This window comes from Varroa destructor, unplaced genomic scaffold (assembly GCF_002443255.2).
Source record: "Varroa destructor unplaced genomic scaffold, Vdes_3.0 BEIS01000003.1, whole genome shotgun sequence".
Lineage (NCBI taxonomy): Eukaryota > Metazoa > Arthropoda > Arachnida > Mesostigmata > Varroidae > Varroa > Varroa destructor.
The window spans coordinates 3,620,327-3,633,873 of NW_019211456.1; the positions used below are offsets into that span (position 1 = coordinate 3,620,327).

Sequence of the window (13,547 nt, forward strand, 5' to 3'; positions counted from 1 at the left end):
TAGGGCACACAATGTAATGTTTGGGCATGCTAAAATACAAATAAAGGTGTGCCAATTGCTTTATTATTATTACTCATTATTTCTGATAACAGTTGAGCGTTTCGTCGAGGATTCCCTTTCTACCTTTACCGCGTATCCATTCCCCATCCCATGGATCATTCTCAACAACAAGGCTGTAAGAAAGAAAATTAACGGACTGTTGCCCCTGGCAGAAAGCTGCCCAGGACAGATAGTTCGCGACCTACTTGTACCACTGTTCGACATAACTCAACGCGTTGTGTACGGTTGAAAAAGGTCTCGTTGGACAAAAAGACGGTCGACGATAGAGCTCTACAGAACCAAAATTCGTTTTACGAGTGTGTACATTATTGCAGGAAGTTCAATATTTCACCGGCAGCAAGCTAAAATTTAAAATATCATGACGGATTGTTATTCTCTGCATCACAAGTGATACTATATTTGACAATAATAAAATGCTAAAATTGTTCCGTCTTAAATATATTCATGCGTGTATATATATTGATATACACTAATTTGATTTAATAAAAACTATCATCTACTCGAGATTATGTGACTGCAATCGTGATGTAACGTGCACGTGCAGAATTGCCCAAAAAATTTAACCGCTTAGGATCTATTATTTTTATTTCTTCCTGTGCAACATCGTCTGCTCTAGTGAACCCAATTTATAAGTTGTTTTTATATATGAACAGCTCATTCAGCCGAAAATGCGAAAATCACCTCTTTTTCTAAAAAAAAATTCTGTTGTTTTCAGGGTAGAGCTTCTAGTGTGAATTTTTTTCGCGTGAATCAAAGATGTAGTTAGATTCTGCATTCTAGTCTCCATGATGGCATACGTATTGAAATGGACCTAGGTCCTTTTAACTCTCACTGTTTTAAGTTTTACGTTGGGTATGATTGTTAAACTTTCCATCCGACGGCTAACTTCTAGCGCGAAATGAGGTCTGTCTGTGCCCTTTGTGATAACTTGTTATCATAGGTCCATTATGTGGAATTAATTTGGATCTAATAGATGCCCATACATTTCTACATCTTTGAGATGACTTAGAAGATGACATTAATCTCAATAAATATTTTGGATATAAATAAAAAGTTCGAACTTTTTCGTGGACTAAATGGTTTAAAACCTTGACTTTTTAAAAAAGAATCAATATTTGTTACATATATCAGCACCATTATCATAACTTTTCACTATTATTCACTATTTCATCTAAAGTAACTAATTGATGAGCCTCTGGTATAAATTTTATTTTACATTTCAATGCTTTAAAATGTGTATATTAAGAACCTAATTTTTTTTTATGTAACTCTTACAATAACTCAGTAGATATTATAAATTTATCAATTCCTGCTCTTTGATCTAAACTAGTTAATAACCCAATGGTAGGTGTATTAGATCCGTCGAATTCTTTAATAATTCTTGAAACAACAATTTTCCTTGATTTTGAATAATTACGAAACTTTTTAAAGCGAGGTCTTTGAATATAAAACCGACAATGCTTTTTCCTTTTGTTAATTGTTCGAAGACGACTTTTAGGATATGCCATATTAATAGCTTGATGATGAAAAGCTGTCGATGCAAATGGCGGATTTCGGTAGATGAACTGCCGAAAGAACCCACTTTGACCACTTGAAGCTAACGCTGCTATAACAGGCCCATCGTGACGCACTAACTTAGCTACTGCTGAGCTCCTTCCTTTACCCACTTGATATTTATGAAGATAATTTGATTTCCGTTTCTTTAATAGTGGTTGAAGTTCAATATCTTCTACCATCAATAGTATTTATTCATTCTAACACGTATAAAATACATCTATCTTGCTTTTATATATTCCTTTCTATAAGTTTTGGCTAAAGATAATCTAATCGATCTAATACGATTACCTATAACTCTCAAAGAAAACTCTTCACGTTTCAGCTGTCTTTTTAATCTTATAATTTCGTCACTATTTGATAAATACCACTTAAGATAAGAAGCTAATGACTCTTGAAGAGCTCTCCTTCTAATATTAAGAGTCCTTATGATAAAAATCTAAAAAACATTCCTCTTTTATACTCTTTCTTATTAAAGGGAAAGGGAAATCATACTCTATAATAGAGCACAAAAGTTGCGTTGGGTAACATTAAACAAACGCAACTACGAGAACTAGACGTGTATGTTGGACTCTAAACAATTATACTGCAAGTGCTTTAGAAGAAATTAGAAATAAATCATCAATGGGGATTTGAAACTGCCCTTACAACAGGAACTTCTCATCCTCAAGGTTGCGCTGGATAGCTAAAATTTGCAAGTACTTTACAAGGACATAAAGAAATTTTTCCCAGAAGAACATATTTAGAAGAAGTAAAAGCATCAGGGAGAAAGAAATAAACAATATTGTATCCAATCCAACGACTACGAAGAACAATTTCATCGCAGGGATCAATAAATGATCTCCAAAACGTCGTGGGCACTTTGTGACAGGATCACGAAGGCTCAATTCAGAACGTCGCTGAAAATCATCCTATGGTGTTCCTAAAATGCGGACGAGAGAATCAATTGCGTGTCGGAACAAAGAGACGACACAGAACCAAACTTGTCGTTGTTGGTATCGGAAAATCCTATGGTGTACGTCGTTGCTACGAGAATCTTGTTGGTGAACACGAGGTGTATGATAAAAGTCGTGGGGAATGATGGGACTGTTAGTCAAACCATAAGGCAGTCATCATTGATGACTTCTATAATTGGCTCAAGTATGATGAGCTGCTTAAGATTGCTGACCACTACCCATACAAGGTACCAATCAAGGGCTCATTCACAAATTTCATTGCTTCTTGGATCTTCATTACAAGCAATGTCCATCCCGAGAATTGGTACCATCTCAAGGGATACAGCTGGATTGCCCTTCGTCGAAGGGAATTAATTTTATTAATTTTGGAAATATGTTGTGGTCTAGGTTCGAATCCGGGCATAGACACAGTTCGTTTTTTGCTAGGAGCCAGCCATATGCCTAACGGCAATACTAAACATAAAACTTGAAATATATAGGGCCCTTTCAGCTGAAAGGAGCCTAAATTCAGCTTCAAAACGCCGAATTTTAATGGATAGTCTAAATATTAGGGTTCTAATTTACATAACGAATGAAAATATAACAAACGTTACAATATAACGTTTTGCTATGTTTTGATTTTTGTAATGGCCGAATGGTGCGTTTTCATGTAAAAGAAATTTTAAGATATGCTTATGTATACCTCTTCTGAATACCTCAGCAGTTCCTTACAATTTTCCTCGACGATTCGTTTTAATATCCTTGATAACAGCAAAGCATATGGATCGATAAAGCTCAGCCTATCGTTGTATATCGAAAAGCAAACCGTAAAAGTCCATTTTAGGGGCTGTTAATCTAATCTAAGGCGAACAGCTATCTAAACATGTGTAAAACAATTACGTTTGTATTACGGACAAAGGTTGCTCTCCGGGAGTAGCCTATGCTGAAAGGATGTATTGAGATAGCATCATCCGTGAAGATTTAAGGTTGTTCTGGATATTTCAAGATATTTTTACTTGATATTTGCAATAAGTGCCATAAAACTTGAAACAAAGTTAGACTCGTTTACATATATAAGTGTGTGTGTTTGTGGGTGTAAAGCAGTATTCATACTTTGCGGGTAACGAGCGCCCACCGTGTGAGCTTATTTTTTTTTTCTAAAAGAGCAAGGGTCTATTGAATCATCTATTTAATTAACATGATTTGTGAGTAGGGTTGACTGTTGTTTATATGACACTCAACATGTTACGCATTAATACGCGTTACAGAAGAATGACGAAGTACCTTAATAAAAATGCACGATTTAGTTATACATTACCTGTGACAACGTCACCTGAATACGACGTAACACACCTTAGGTACACAATGACAGTCCTAAAGCAACTGATCTGACTCAATCCCAGTTACTAGCGTAATTTTACTGTACCAATATATTTGGTAATAATTTAATGGGAAGAAACGTGGAGCAAGTCACTCAAAGACCTTTGGGTTTACACTACTTCAGATTGCTAATATTATTTGTGACCACTAAAATGTATCCTGTCTAGAGCCCAACTAGTGAGCTATTTCTTGGATGACCCTCACTTTTTGTACGTCTGAGGCGTCTGGTAGATTAGTTCCTTTAGGATAGCTAGTCGTATCGAATAATGCTACGGTAATTCTTCATTTCCATATAGTACAAATCATATATGACCTTATTCTACGTCTCTATGCATCTGTTTCATGACTCTTAATTATTATTATTATAATGTAATTACAAAATAGCCGCTGTCAGATTGGCTTGTTATCCTTCCATTAGTTCTAGCCAACCAGGGACAATGGCACTTTCGCTGGTAAATCTAGCAGACTACGTTCATTTCATATTATGTGATAACAATAGTTTTTTACATTGTTTTTCATTTTCTCAAGATTGACACATGTTGCATCCGCTGACAATATTCTTGGTAGATATAAAGACGCCATATACTGAAGCAGCGGTTCCATGTCGTAGGCTATATCGCCTGTTTATTTAAGGACATAAAAACCTGTCCTTGAATGTACGAGCACTCGTCGTAATGAATGCTGTGAGTTGTGAGTCATAGGTACACACTCTATTACTTATTTCTAATCGTAGGCATAGGATTGGATTAGGTACGGTGTGTGTGGTGACAATCACTCTTCTGGTTTTTTAGGGTATATATATATATATATATATATAACTTATAAAAGTTGTATATAAAAAAACTTATAACAGCTGAAATGGTCAATTTTATCTAAAGCTAATAAAACATGCTCTTTTTGTTTCCTGAAAGAGCGCCATAACTCTCCCATTTCCTGAGCAATTGCGGGCACAGTTCCTCCAAACGAGAGTAAGTTTCATCTTCAATTCTGCCAAGCAAAGAGATTCAAATTGCGTTAATATCAACACATACATGATACACAAAAGTTAAGAACTCATCGTTTCGAGTCAGTATAGTGATTGAGTATTAATAATCCTAATTTTTTGAGTTGTCATACTTATAATGATTGGTCAATTAGCACAGTGGGGATAACGTTTGTTTTTAAGTTTTTCATTTTATACAATTTACTTTAAAACTTATTTTTGCATAGAATTTAGCATAGAGTTGCTTAAATCCATAATAAAGACACTTACGTTTGTGACATTTGTGGCGTCATATGTGTTTCCCAGTCATTGATAGTTCCCTTACGGAGAAAGTTCTCTCCATAAAAAAGACTGTTTTCGTAGAGTTTTCTCATGTTGCGGAAAGACGAAAGTCTTATTACCTACACGATGTCGAAAATTGATGCATTAAACACGAGACAAAGATAACGGTATTCTATATTTTGCCAGGAACTATTTCTTCTGTAAATGTTACTTCGTTATAAACTTGTGCTTTTGTAACTTTTGTGGTAGAACGACTCTAATACCATAGCTAGTACGATTGCAGAATGGAAAAAACGGCGGTTTTGGCCATCTGATATTGATCTGACGGTGATAAGATTTCGAAATATCAAACTGCTTGTATACTATACGTACCGTTTGTAATCTTTCGCCGCTTTGCAACTTTTGGCCCCATTCACCACCGATGAAGTTGCCTATATTGCCGAGCTCTCGCGCAATGTTTTTTTTCATGTCTTCGTACGTGACCATGAGCACGTTATCGGCTGTAACGTGGGGATACCACGACTCGATATGGTCCCAGTAGTTTCCAAACTCACATTTGCCGTCCATAAAATACCTGCAATTGAGTCAATGAAAATTTAGGTCCATGGACTTCGCTTAAGTACTAAATTAAGCATTAATTTAATATGTAATTATAATGGATTGCATTAATTACAAAGGACCGTTCATTAGCAATTTTATAATTTGTGGCGGAACGATTTTACTTAGATCTTACTTTTTTTTTTTGTCTATGTTACCCTAGCATGCACCATACGTCACTGGCAATAATTTTTAACAAACTCGATCTTCAGTGTACTAAAATCTTTCATTAAGTAACTAGCAGCAGTCATTAAAGTTTGGCAATCGTTTCAAAAATGCGCGCGAAGTAACGCGTGTGCTGTTCCGCATAAGACCAATTATCGTCTGTTCTGTTGTTTTCTCTCTGTAAATAATCGTCTTTGGTGTATTGTGTCGTTTTGTTCTATTCTGTTCAAACAAACATATTGCCAGGCACAAAAATTCGTGACTTTCTAAAATGCTTTCTAAAGTAAATATAAAGTGTGCCACCTAGAGAAGATCCATTTTTTTTTTCGTGAAAATTACAATTATGCGACACTCAACAAACGAGCTGATTGCGCTTAAAAACATGTGCACACTCTGTGATCCCTATGTGCAACGCTTATTTTGCATATAATGAAAAATAATCGATAAAAACGAGCATTTACAGCGCTCTAATAAACTCAGCTGATGGTTTATCCGTTGCGTAGCTACTTTGGCATTATACACTGACGATTTGTCAACTTTGCTTTGAGAAAACACTTCCAGGAAGATACCACAACTCCGCTAACTGTTACTTCTCTGCTAGAAATATCTCGTTTCCAAGTCAACGCCCGTTATTAGTGCAGAGTTATTCTTTAGCCATATAAGCAGCTGTTTAATCAGGCTAGAATCATTCCGCGAGACAGCTTTCACTCAGAAAAGATGCAATATAAAAAATAAGACCTTATAAGAACAATCAAAATGCGAACCTTTGCAAGATTGCCATGTTTAAAAAGGATGAGCGAAACAGCACGTAACCTACACATACTCGCGATGGATAGGCCTCGTACCAAAGCAGAGCTTAAATCGACATTGAATATAGTCCGTTGAATATAACCTATTCAGTCTCTGAGCCTAGGCTGTGGCTACGTTTTAGCCAGGCGTCTTAGTCCTAACTAGCTCCGACAAATTTGCTTCAAGCAGGTGTCGATCTAGTAGTTGCACGTAGCAAGGCTTATTATTGGTCTGTACACGTGCTGTGAACTTACTCGAAGAACTCCTCAAAAGTGCAGTCGCTGAAGTGTTCTACCGTCTTGAGTGACTGGTAAAAAAAGGATACGCAGCAGTCTTTAGGATTTCGGACGCAGTAGATGTATTTGGCGTTGCCAGCGTATGGCGCATGCTCGAAACGCATGTGGAGTTTAATTGCGCCCGGACGACGCATTGTTTCGATTCGAACACTGCCCGAATGCTCGAGAAATGGACAATTTGCATACCTGTAATCACAATCGTATCGTAATGGCATAACATACTGCTCGTGGCAATATACAAACTGCAGGTCGTAGTAATTAGTTAAGAATTGGCTCAGATGCTGGTAAGCCAAACTCTGTATGAACGAGATTGCCTGACGATAACAGATCATACATTTATACATCCTTCGTTAGCGCACCGGGCTAACGCAAGGATCTAATTTTACGGTGTTGTGCTGGCTCAGCATTGGCAAATACAGCTTCCGTGCAATATATATATATATATAGGTTGTAACGTATATAATTCTGTTTTCTTTTCAAATGCTTGTTATCGCTTTTGCTGCCCGCTGTTGGCCTACTTGTACCTGCAGTATTTGAGAGTGACCATTTCCCTCTGTGAACTCGTTACATTTTCTTGGGCAGTAAGGAGGGGCTTTTGTCGAGTGCGGGTTCCAAAGATGGATGTTCCTGGTAAAGAAGACTTTATTCTAAACGACTATTCTATTTCAACTTCAGCTCAAATCTAAAGCTGCTGGAGCAGCAGAACAGCGAGGACTCTATAACTCAAAGGATTATTCGAAGGGGTTTGCGAAGTTCCAAGAGTGGATTTTGAACCCTGATGGTATACCTCCAGTCCAGCCGGTCATCCGAGGTCGATGAGGAACTTGGATGCCAAACAGCTCGTTTACTGGCTAAGAAAATAGGGATACGAGGGTATTACTAAGCATCCTGATGTACAAATTCTATTAGGTGTGCTATCGACGGGGTCAAGCATTTTTGTCATTGACCCCCACAATGAGCAGTCCGCCCGGCACTGGACAACACACAACCCCTGACGACAGGTCCCTACACAGACTTGTTACGGGCGACGAGAGGTAGTGATTCCGTGTCGAGGTGCAGTAGAGGTATCTCTAAGTTCAAAGTTGAGTCACTTAAAAGGACCATGATTTGCCTTTAGTCGGGCTAAAGGGACCTTATCTACAAGCGAATGTTTGAAAAGAACAAGATGATCAACAGTGAGTTTTACGTAGTCCGAAAGCATCAAACGAATGAGGCTATTAGTCCATACGCTATTAAGCCAGACGCTTTATTAGATTTATTTGTAACGTCGTTAAATCAGTTCGGTCGAGACTTGCAGAAATACAACTAACGGCATTGTCCTTTATATTTACTTGACATCCATAAGGCATGTTGGTCATTGAGAGGACTGTATACGCGGTATCAGCAAAAGTATCTATGCTATTACCTTGCGCCTTAGATTCAAGAATAATTCAGCTAAGTTTACCCGAAAACTTAAGGCTATTCGTCCTGCCTGACCCAATCACTATTTCATAGCGATGCAGCGACAACGAAACGATACACGCGTGGCACTGGTCGGCGTTAATATATTGTATCGTACAAGTTAGGGGGTTAAGGTCGAAACCTGTGTTACTGCATACTGACTCGACGCTAACATCAAATTGATTTGCCATCATGTGACCCATGAAAGCGAACCCGAGTGTAATATGGTCCACAGTAACCTTACATTAAAGTAACAGATGTTAGAGATAAAGAAAATGCAGATGCTTACTTTTAAACCCGCCTCGCCGGAGAATATTTTTGCCACATCTAAAATAAGCCACAGGGCAATCGGTGGCCGTAGCAGTTGAGCTGGCGCTTGGTCTTTTTTGTGTCTAGCCTTGCTAAACACTTTTGTTCATCTGACCAATCTCAAGTACACTATAATATACCTTTTTTTTTTTTATTTATTCTCTCTGTAATAGATTTCGAATGATTATTTCGACCTTTGGAGTTTGAAATCTAAAGTTTTACAGAAATACTGCTACATTTGTATCATCTGCCCAGATGTGTTTCAAGTAGCAGAAATACGAAACACAGATTCTGTGGTCTTGTACGAACAATCTTCACCTAGAAACGCTTGTCACGACCCCCCTGCATAAACAGATTTGTCAAATCCGCTGACCTGCTATAACAGACTTGTACCTGAATAGCAAAAAAATTCAAAAGTATCAGTTATGCGCGTAAGTAATAGATCATCTAGACTTGGGAGTTATTTAACGTCAATGCGTGCTGTTTTGAATAATGTTTGTAACACTACCAGAACGCTGCCCGATTGTTCACATTAACTTAAAGTCATGCTCATTGTATGTACCAGCTCTGTCGTAGGACAACGTAGGACAAAAATATTCTTTTCTATTATTTTTAATAATGTACATATGCATATTTCCAATTGAAAACACAGAGGCCGGGAGCCGGGCCTGGAATTGATATATGTATTTGTTCATAATAACTATACTCATCAACACAATTATTCCTAGTATATTTAGAACGCATCTGCGTTATTCTAACAGGGATACAATTTGCCATACAGTCAAATTACAATTGTACTGTCTTATCATATCACATATAGGTGCAAAACGTAAGGCCTAAAGTGAATAGGCCTTACGTTTACGAAATAGAGAAACAATGGAGTGTCATAGATGATTTGAGTAAGTCGCTAACGTCAGGTACAGTAATGAAACAGGTCATCAAAAAGAATTGATGAGCGTTATCGGTTTGCGATAAGCGCTCGGGAAATGATGATAATATTGTCACCTTTAAAATCTATTTATAATTAGAATTTTCTTATAAATATGTTTTCGTATATTTATGTACGCGAGCTTGCGCCAAGCGGCACGTATTCAGCCGTCAAGGCGTTATCGAAACGCAAAATGCTGCGACCCTTCGCGCCGGTAGACTATACTGTTAATTTCAATCAGTAATATTGGGTGCGAAGCACGATCGATTATATACTCTTTCGAAAAAGTATATGATACACTGAACGTGTAGGCAAAAAAATAGTTTTTATATACATGTAACTCCATTGTCCTCATTTGACACCATATGACGAATGTTTGTTCGCTAGCAGCAGACAAATCTAAACGAGATGATTTAAATACCTTTCGCTGATGTCCTTTATGTGACGTCCGTTGAAAAGGACAAACATGATTTGTTGTAGCCACGTAGTTCCACTTTTAGGATAGGTAACTATAAATATGTCATCTGCAATGACAGAAACTACCATGAAGAAGATGATTGTGCTTGTTTTTTTTTACCTAACCCATCCTGACCTGATAATACACGTGCCCTAATTCTACTATCGCTGGTGTGTTGAACGCCATAACTGTTCTTTACAGCCATCTCCAGGTTAATCTGCTATATTCTAAATAGAATGAGACCGCATGCAAAGAAGATCATTTGTTAAAAATGTTTCAGTTGTTTGCCTACGGGCGATAATTACATCTTGATGTAATTATCGGCCCGTAAACATCTTGACTTTTCTTTTTTATCAATTTATCCAATTTTGACTCGTAATTTGTTTGTCATGAAGCTGTCTTTCTTATTTCCTCAACTCTATATATTGTATATGAAATGAAGCAATATCGTTGGCAACGTAGCGATATTACGAAGTTCTGTAATGCTTTATGAAATGAGAATTTAATAGCTGGCATGAAATAAATGAATCAAGTTGGCGAACCTTCACCGAGTGGCCTGACAGATTGCCTCAAACAGAGGAGAACAGCCAAACAGAGAGTTGAAATAATTTTATCTGACTTTAAGATTTACATAATCCACCGAAGCTTATTAATATTCGCAACTCAGACGACATGATGCTACTTTAACGTGTTGTAACTCAGTGCTTTTAAAACGGCGCCAAATTTGAGAAATATGCCAAAGTTTTTGAACATTCAAAGCAAGGCTTGTAGGCCGACCGAAACAAAGATGGCATTAGTACAGCATCTACCAGAATATTTTTGGCTATGTTTTATGACAGAGCCATGACATGATTTATGACAAACGTGAGACTCGACGTTTACACGCAATACCGAAGCATCCGCACGTGTTTGACTACTTAACTTAATGACAATATCTGTGTTTATTAAGTTAAAATATTCAAAAACATTTGCTTCTTTTACAGGCAAAATAACTCGGACTCGTATAGCGAACTAAAATGTTTATCATTGTATGGCTAATTAAAGCCTATTAGAAGCATCTGTACTGAACTCATGACTCAAATCCTAGGTCTCACAAACCTGTTATCACCTTAGCCTGTTTAATTGGCTAACTCAGCTCGAGTTAGGTGCGATATTACATAAGTTGAGAACTTAATCTTAATATAGTGCTAGATCAAAATAAGGCAAAATGATTGACAATAGCGTTACGAATAAATTTTACCAGAGGTTCAGTCGTAATAGTTAATATTCTCCACAGGAAGATGCGTATTTTCTAGTGGAAGAACTTCATTCGCGCCCCGCCGTACGTTGTAAACAACTACGGACCGTATCACTTATTACTCTATGATTGTCTAATCTATAAACTTCAAGCAAATTATGGCGCAGTGTTTTTCGGCGCTACATCGTCGCTACATTTCACAAGCCAATATTAGCGAGAAACACCGATCTTTATAAAACTACAATGAAAAGCTGGCTAGTTTCATTATCTAATCAGTTTGTTGTAAATGGTCGTATATTTATGGTAACATTTAACTCTAACTCACCGTCTCTTGGTATGTAGGCGCGGGTTTCTCTCCAAAATTTGATAGGGAAGTTATTGGCGGTCATTGGCACTCCATCATATGTGGCAAGTTTCGGTCTCTCATAGAGAAGCTCCACCTCATCGCCAAGTTTGTCTAGGATTTTCATGTTCTGATAAACAGGATCAACAGTTTCTGCAGCTTCTTGTCTCACAATACACGAAGCACGTTTCACAACAGCTAAGAAAACAAAGAAAACACATCTTAAAGCCCAAATTTAACAGTTTGGGTTTTATAAATGCCAGCCTGGCACTTAAAGGGACATCCACTTCATTTTTGCCGGAGCCATTGAGGCTTCATAGGATTTCACAGTTATTAGGTGTCAAAATAGACCTCACTAAGGGTGTTTCACTGTCTAGGCTCATAAGTATGCAAGATCTCCATCGTTAAACGAACACTTCATTAGAACATTTAACTTAGTTGGAGTGCGTATCTATTTGTGTGCTTACTTTATACTTGCGGATATGGCTCGTAGCGTTCACCATTCTTTCCTGTCAGTCCGTGTCACGATCAGCAACTACCTCCAAATAACCAATGGTACATACATAAAAATCAGGTATTGTTGATATCCGTACTCTATCTAGTTTGCATGCAAATACTGGCCTTTTAGAGTTCTTGATTTTATCTCTCGACAGTGACGAGTTATTCGGCGAAAAGACTAACGAAGGCGAGAAAAGGTTTCACCTATCAATATTGCAGGTTGTACGTGACATCAGTCACTGTTTTTGTTATTGATACTATTTACTGCTGCCGCGCTATAGATAACTGTCCTGCCTCGCGGAGAAACAGTATGATTCTGTGAATAAACTGTGACTCTCTGTTTTAAGGTTCTCGGATGACCCCTCTGCAGACCTCTTTCTCCATTGCTTTTCAAATTGCTTCGTCCCTCGCTCAACTAAAGGCCAAACTGTAGTAGTGCTACATCAACCAACAATCTTTGGCTTACGATCTACGGAAAATATCCAACAGCTGACAATGTCGAGTTGGCTATACTATGGTCTCGTTGTGGTAACGGTAATCTTTCCTGACACAGATACGCAAGCACAATCGCCTACGGAGCGCGGTAGTGGCTCGACCCATTTTCGTCTGTCGGTGTCCTCTCTGGAGTTGATGATTGTGGTGATGACCGTAACTGCGATGGCGATTCCGCTGCCCTCGCCAGCTCAGTGATCGCACTCAATCCTATAAATGACAGCGCTTAAAGTGCTCAATGGGACCCACGTCTGAGCATGGGCCAATACGAGATCACCTCGTGATGAGTCTGTCAATACGTGCCAATAAACTGAAGCTTTAAACGTTTTTGTTTTTTTGTGCCCGACACTGACTGAAGCTTACTTCAGGCGATTAGTTTCCAGTACGGAATGAAGTATGCGCTCGATGTGAACAAAGGACATCACGAGTCTTTACGTTAAACACGTGAACATGCTACCTTTTCAGGTTATCATGGAAACATACACAAATCCACACAAACTCTAGCTAGCTTAGTATATATATATATATATATATATATATATATATATATATATATATATAGAGGTCTTGTCCTGCCGTAATACTTGCATTGCGATGTGTAGGGGTACAATAATTTTATATAGTCTTAGCGGGCAAATTAAAAGACTTTCAAAAACCTTTAAGCATGTCGCTATATCGGCTTACAGAAGGGCGTGATTATTCGATCGAGCCCGTTTTTGGCGAGTTGTACTGAAGCTTGATCGTTTTGTATTACTTTAATTAATAATCTTTATTCGATCATCCTGTATCTCCAAAGCCCTGTA

The 13,547-nt window shown here is 37.9% G+C and overlaps 2 protein-coding genes across 35 annotated transcripts in view; one reads left to right on the forward strand and one right to left on the reverse strand.

The window, feature by feature from the left end:
• LOC111246439 (uncharacterized) overlaps positions 1–13,547 on the forward strand; it is a 78,971-nt gene that overhangs the window by 12,463 nt on the left and 52,961 nt on the right. For 9 of the 32 annotated variants that reach the window (XR_015325446.1, XR_015325452.1, XR_015325449.1 and 6 more), the window contains one exon: positions 93–1,147. The exons of 12 other annotated variants lie outside the window; for them this stretch is intronic. Coding sequence is in view for 9 of the 20 variants with exons in the window: in XM_086985850.1 (XP_086841976.1) it covers positions 12,600–12,942 (343 nt within the window). In the remaining 11 variants the exon portion in view is untranslated. Of the gene's footprint in view, positions 1–92; positions 1,148–12,599; positions 13,068–13,547 lie in introns of those variants that run through there. 11 more of the 32 variants (XM_086985850.1, XM_086985843.1, XM_086985851.1 and 8 more) reach the window with 2 other exon arrangements.
• LOC111246437 (sulfotransferase ssu-1-like) lies at positions 4,516–12,643 on the reverse strand. Of its 3 annotated transcripts, none has more exons than XM_086985841.1 (8): positions 12,625–12,643; positions 12,222–12,289; positions 11,737–11,952; positions 10,139–10,241; positions 6,999–7,226; positions 5,566–5,767; positions 5,182–5,312; positions 4,516–4,916 (listed from the first exon to the last, which is right to left on the reverse strand). In XM_086985841.1, exons 3-8 carry the CDS (start codon positions 11,879–11,881, stop codon positions 4,808–4,810), a joined length of 918 nt encoding a protein of 305 aa, XP_086841967.1. In that variant the 5' UTR covers positions 11,882–11,952; positions 12,222–12,289; positions 12,625–12,643; the 3' UTR covers positions 4,516–4,807. The 3 variants fall into 3 exon arrangements, with proteins under 3 accessions (XP_086841967.1, XP_022651751.1, XP_086841968.1); XM_022796016.2 differs by lacking the exon at positions 12,625–12,643 and adding an exon at positions 12,457–12,603; XM_086985842.1 differs by lacking the exons at positions 11,737–11,952; positions 12,222–12,289; positions 12,625–12,643 and adding an exon at positions 7,565–7,667 and having other exon boundaries at positions 10,139–10,212.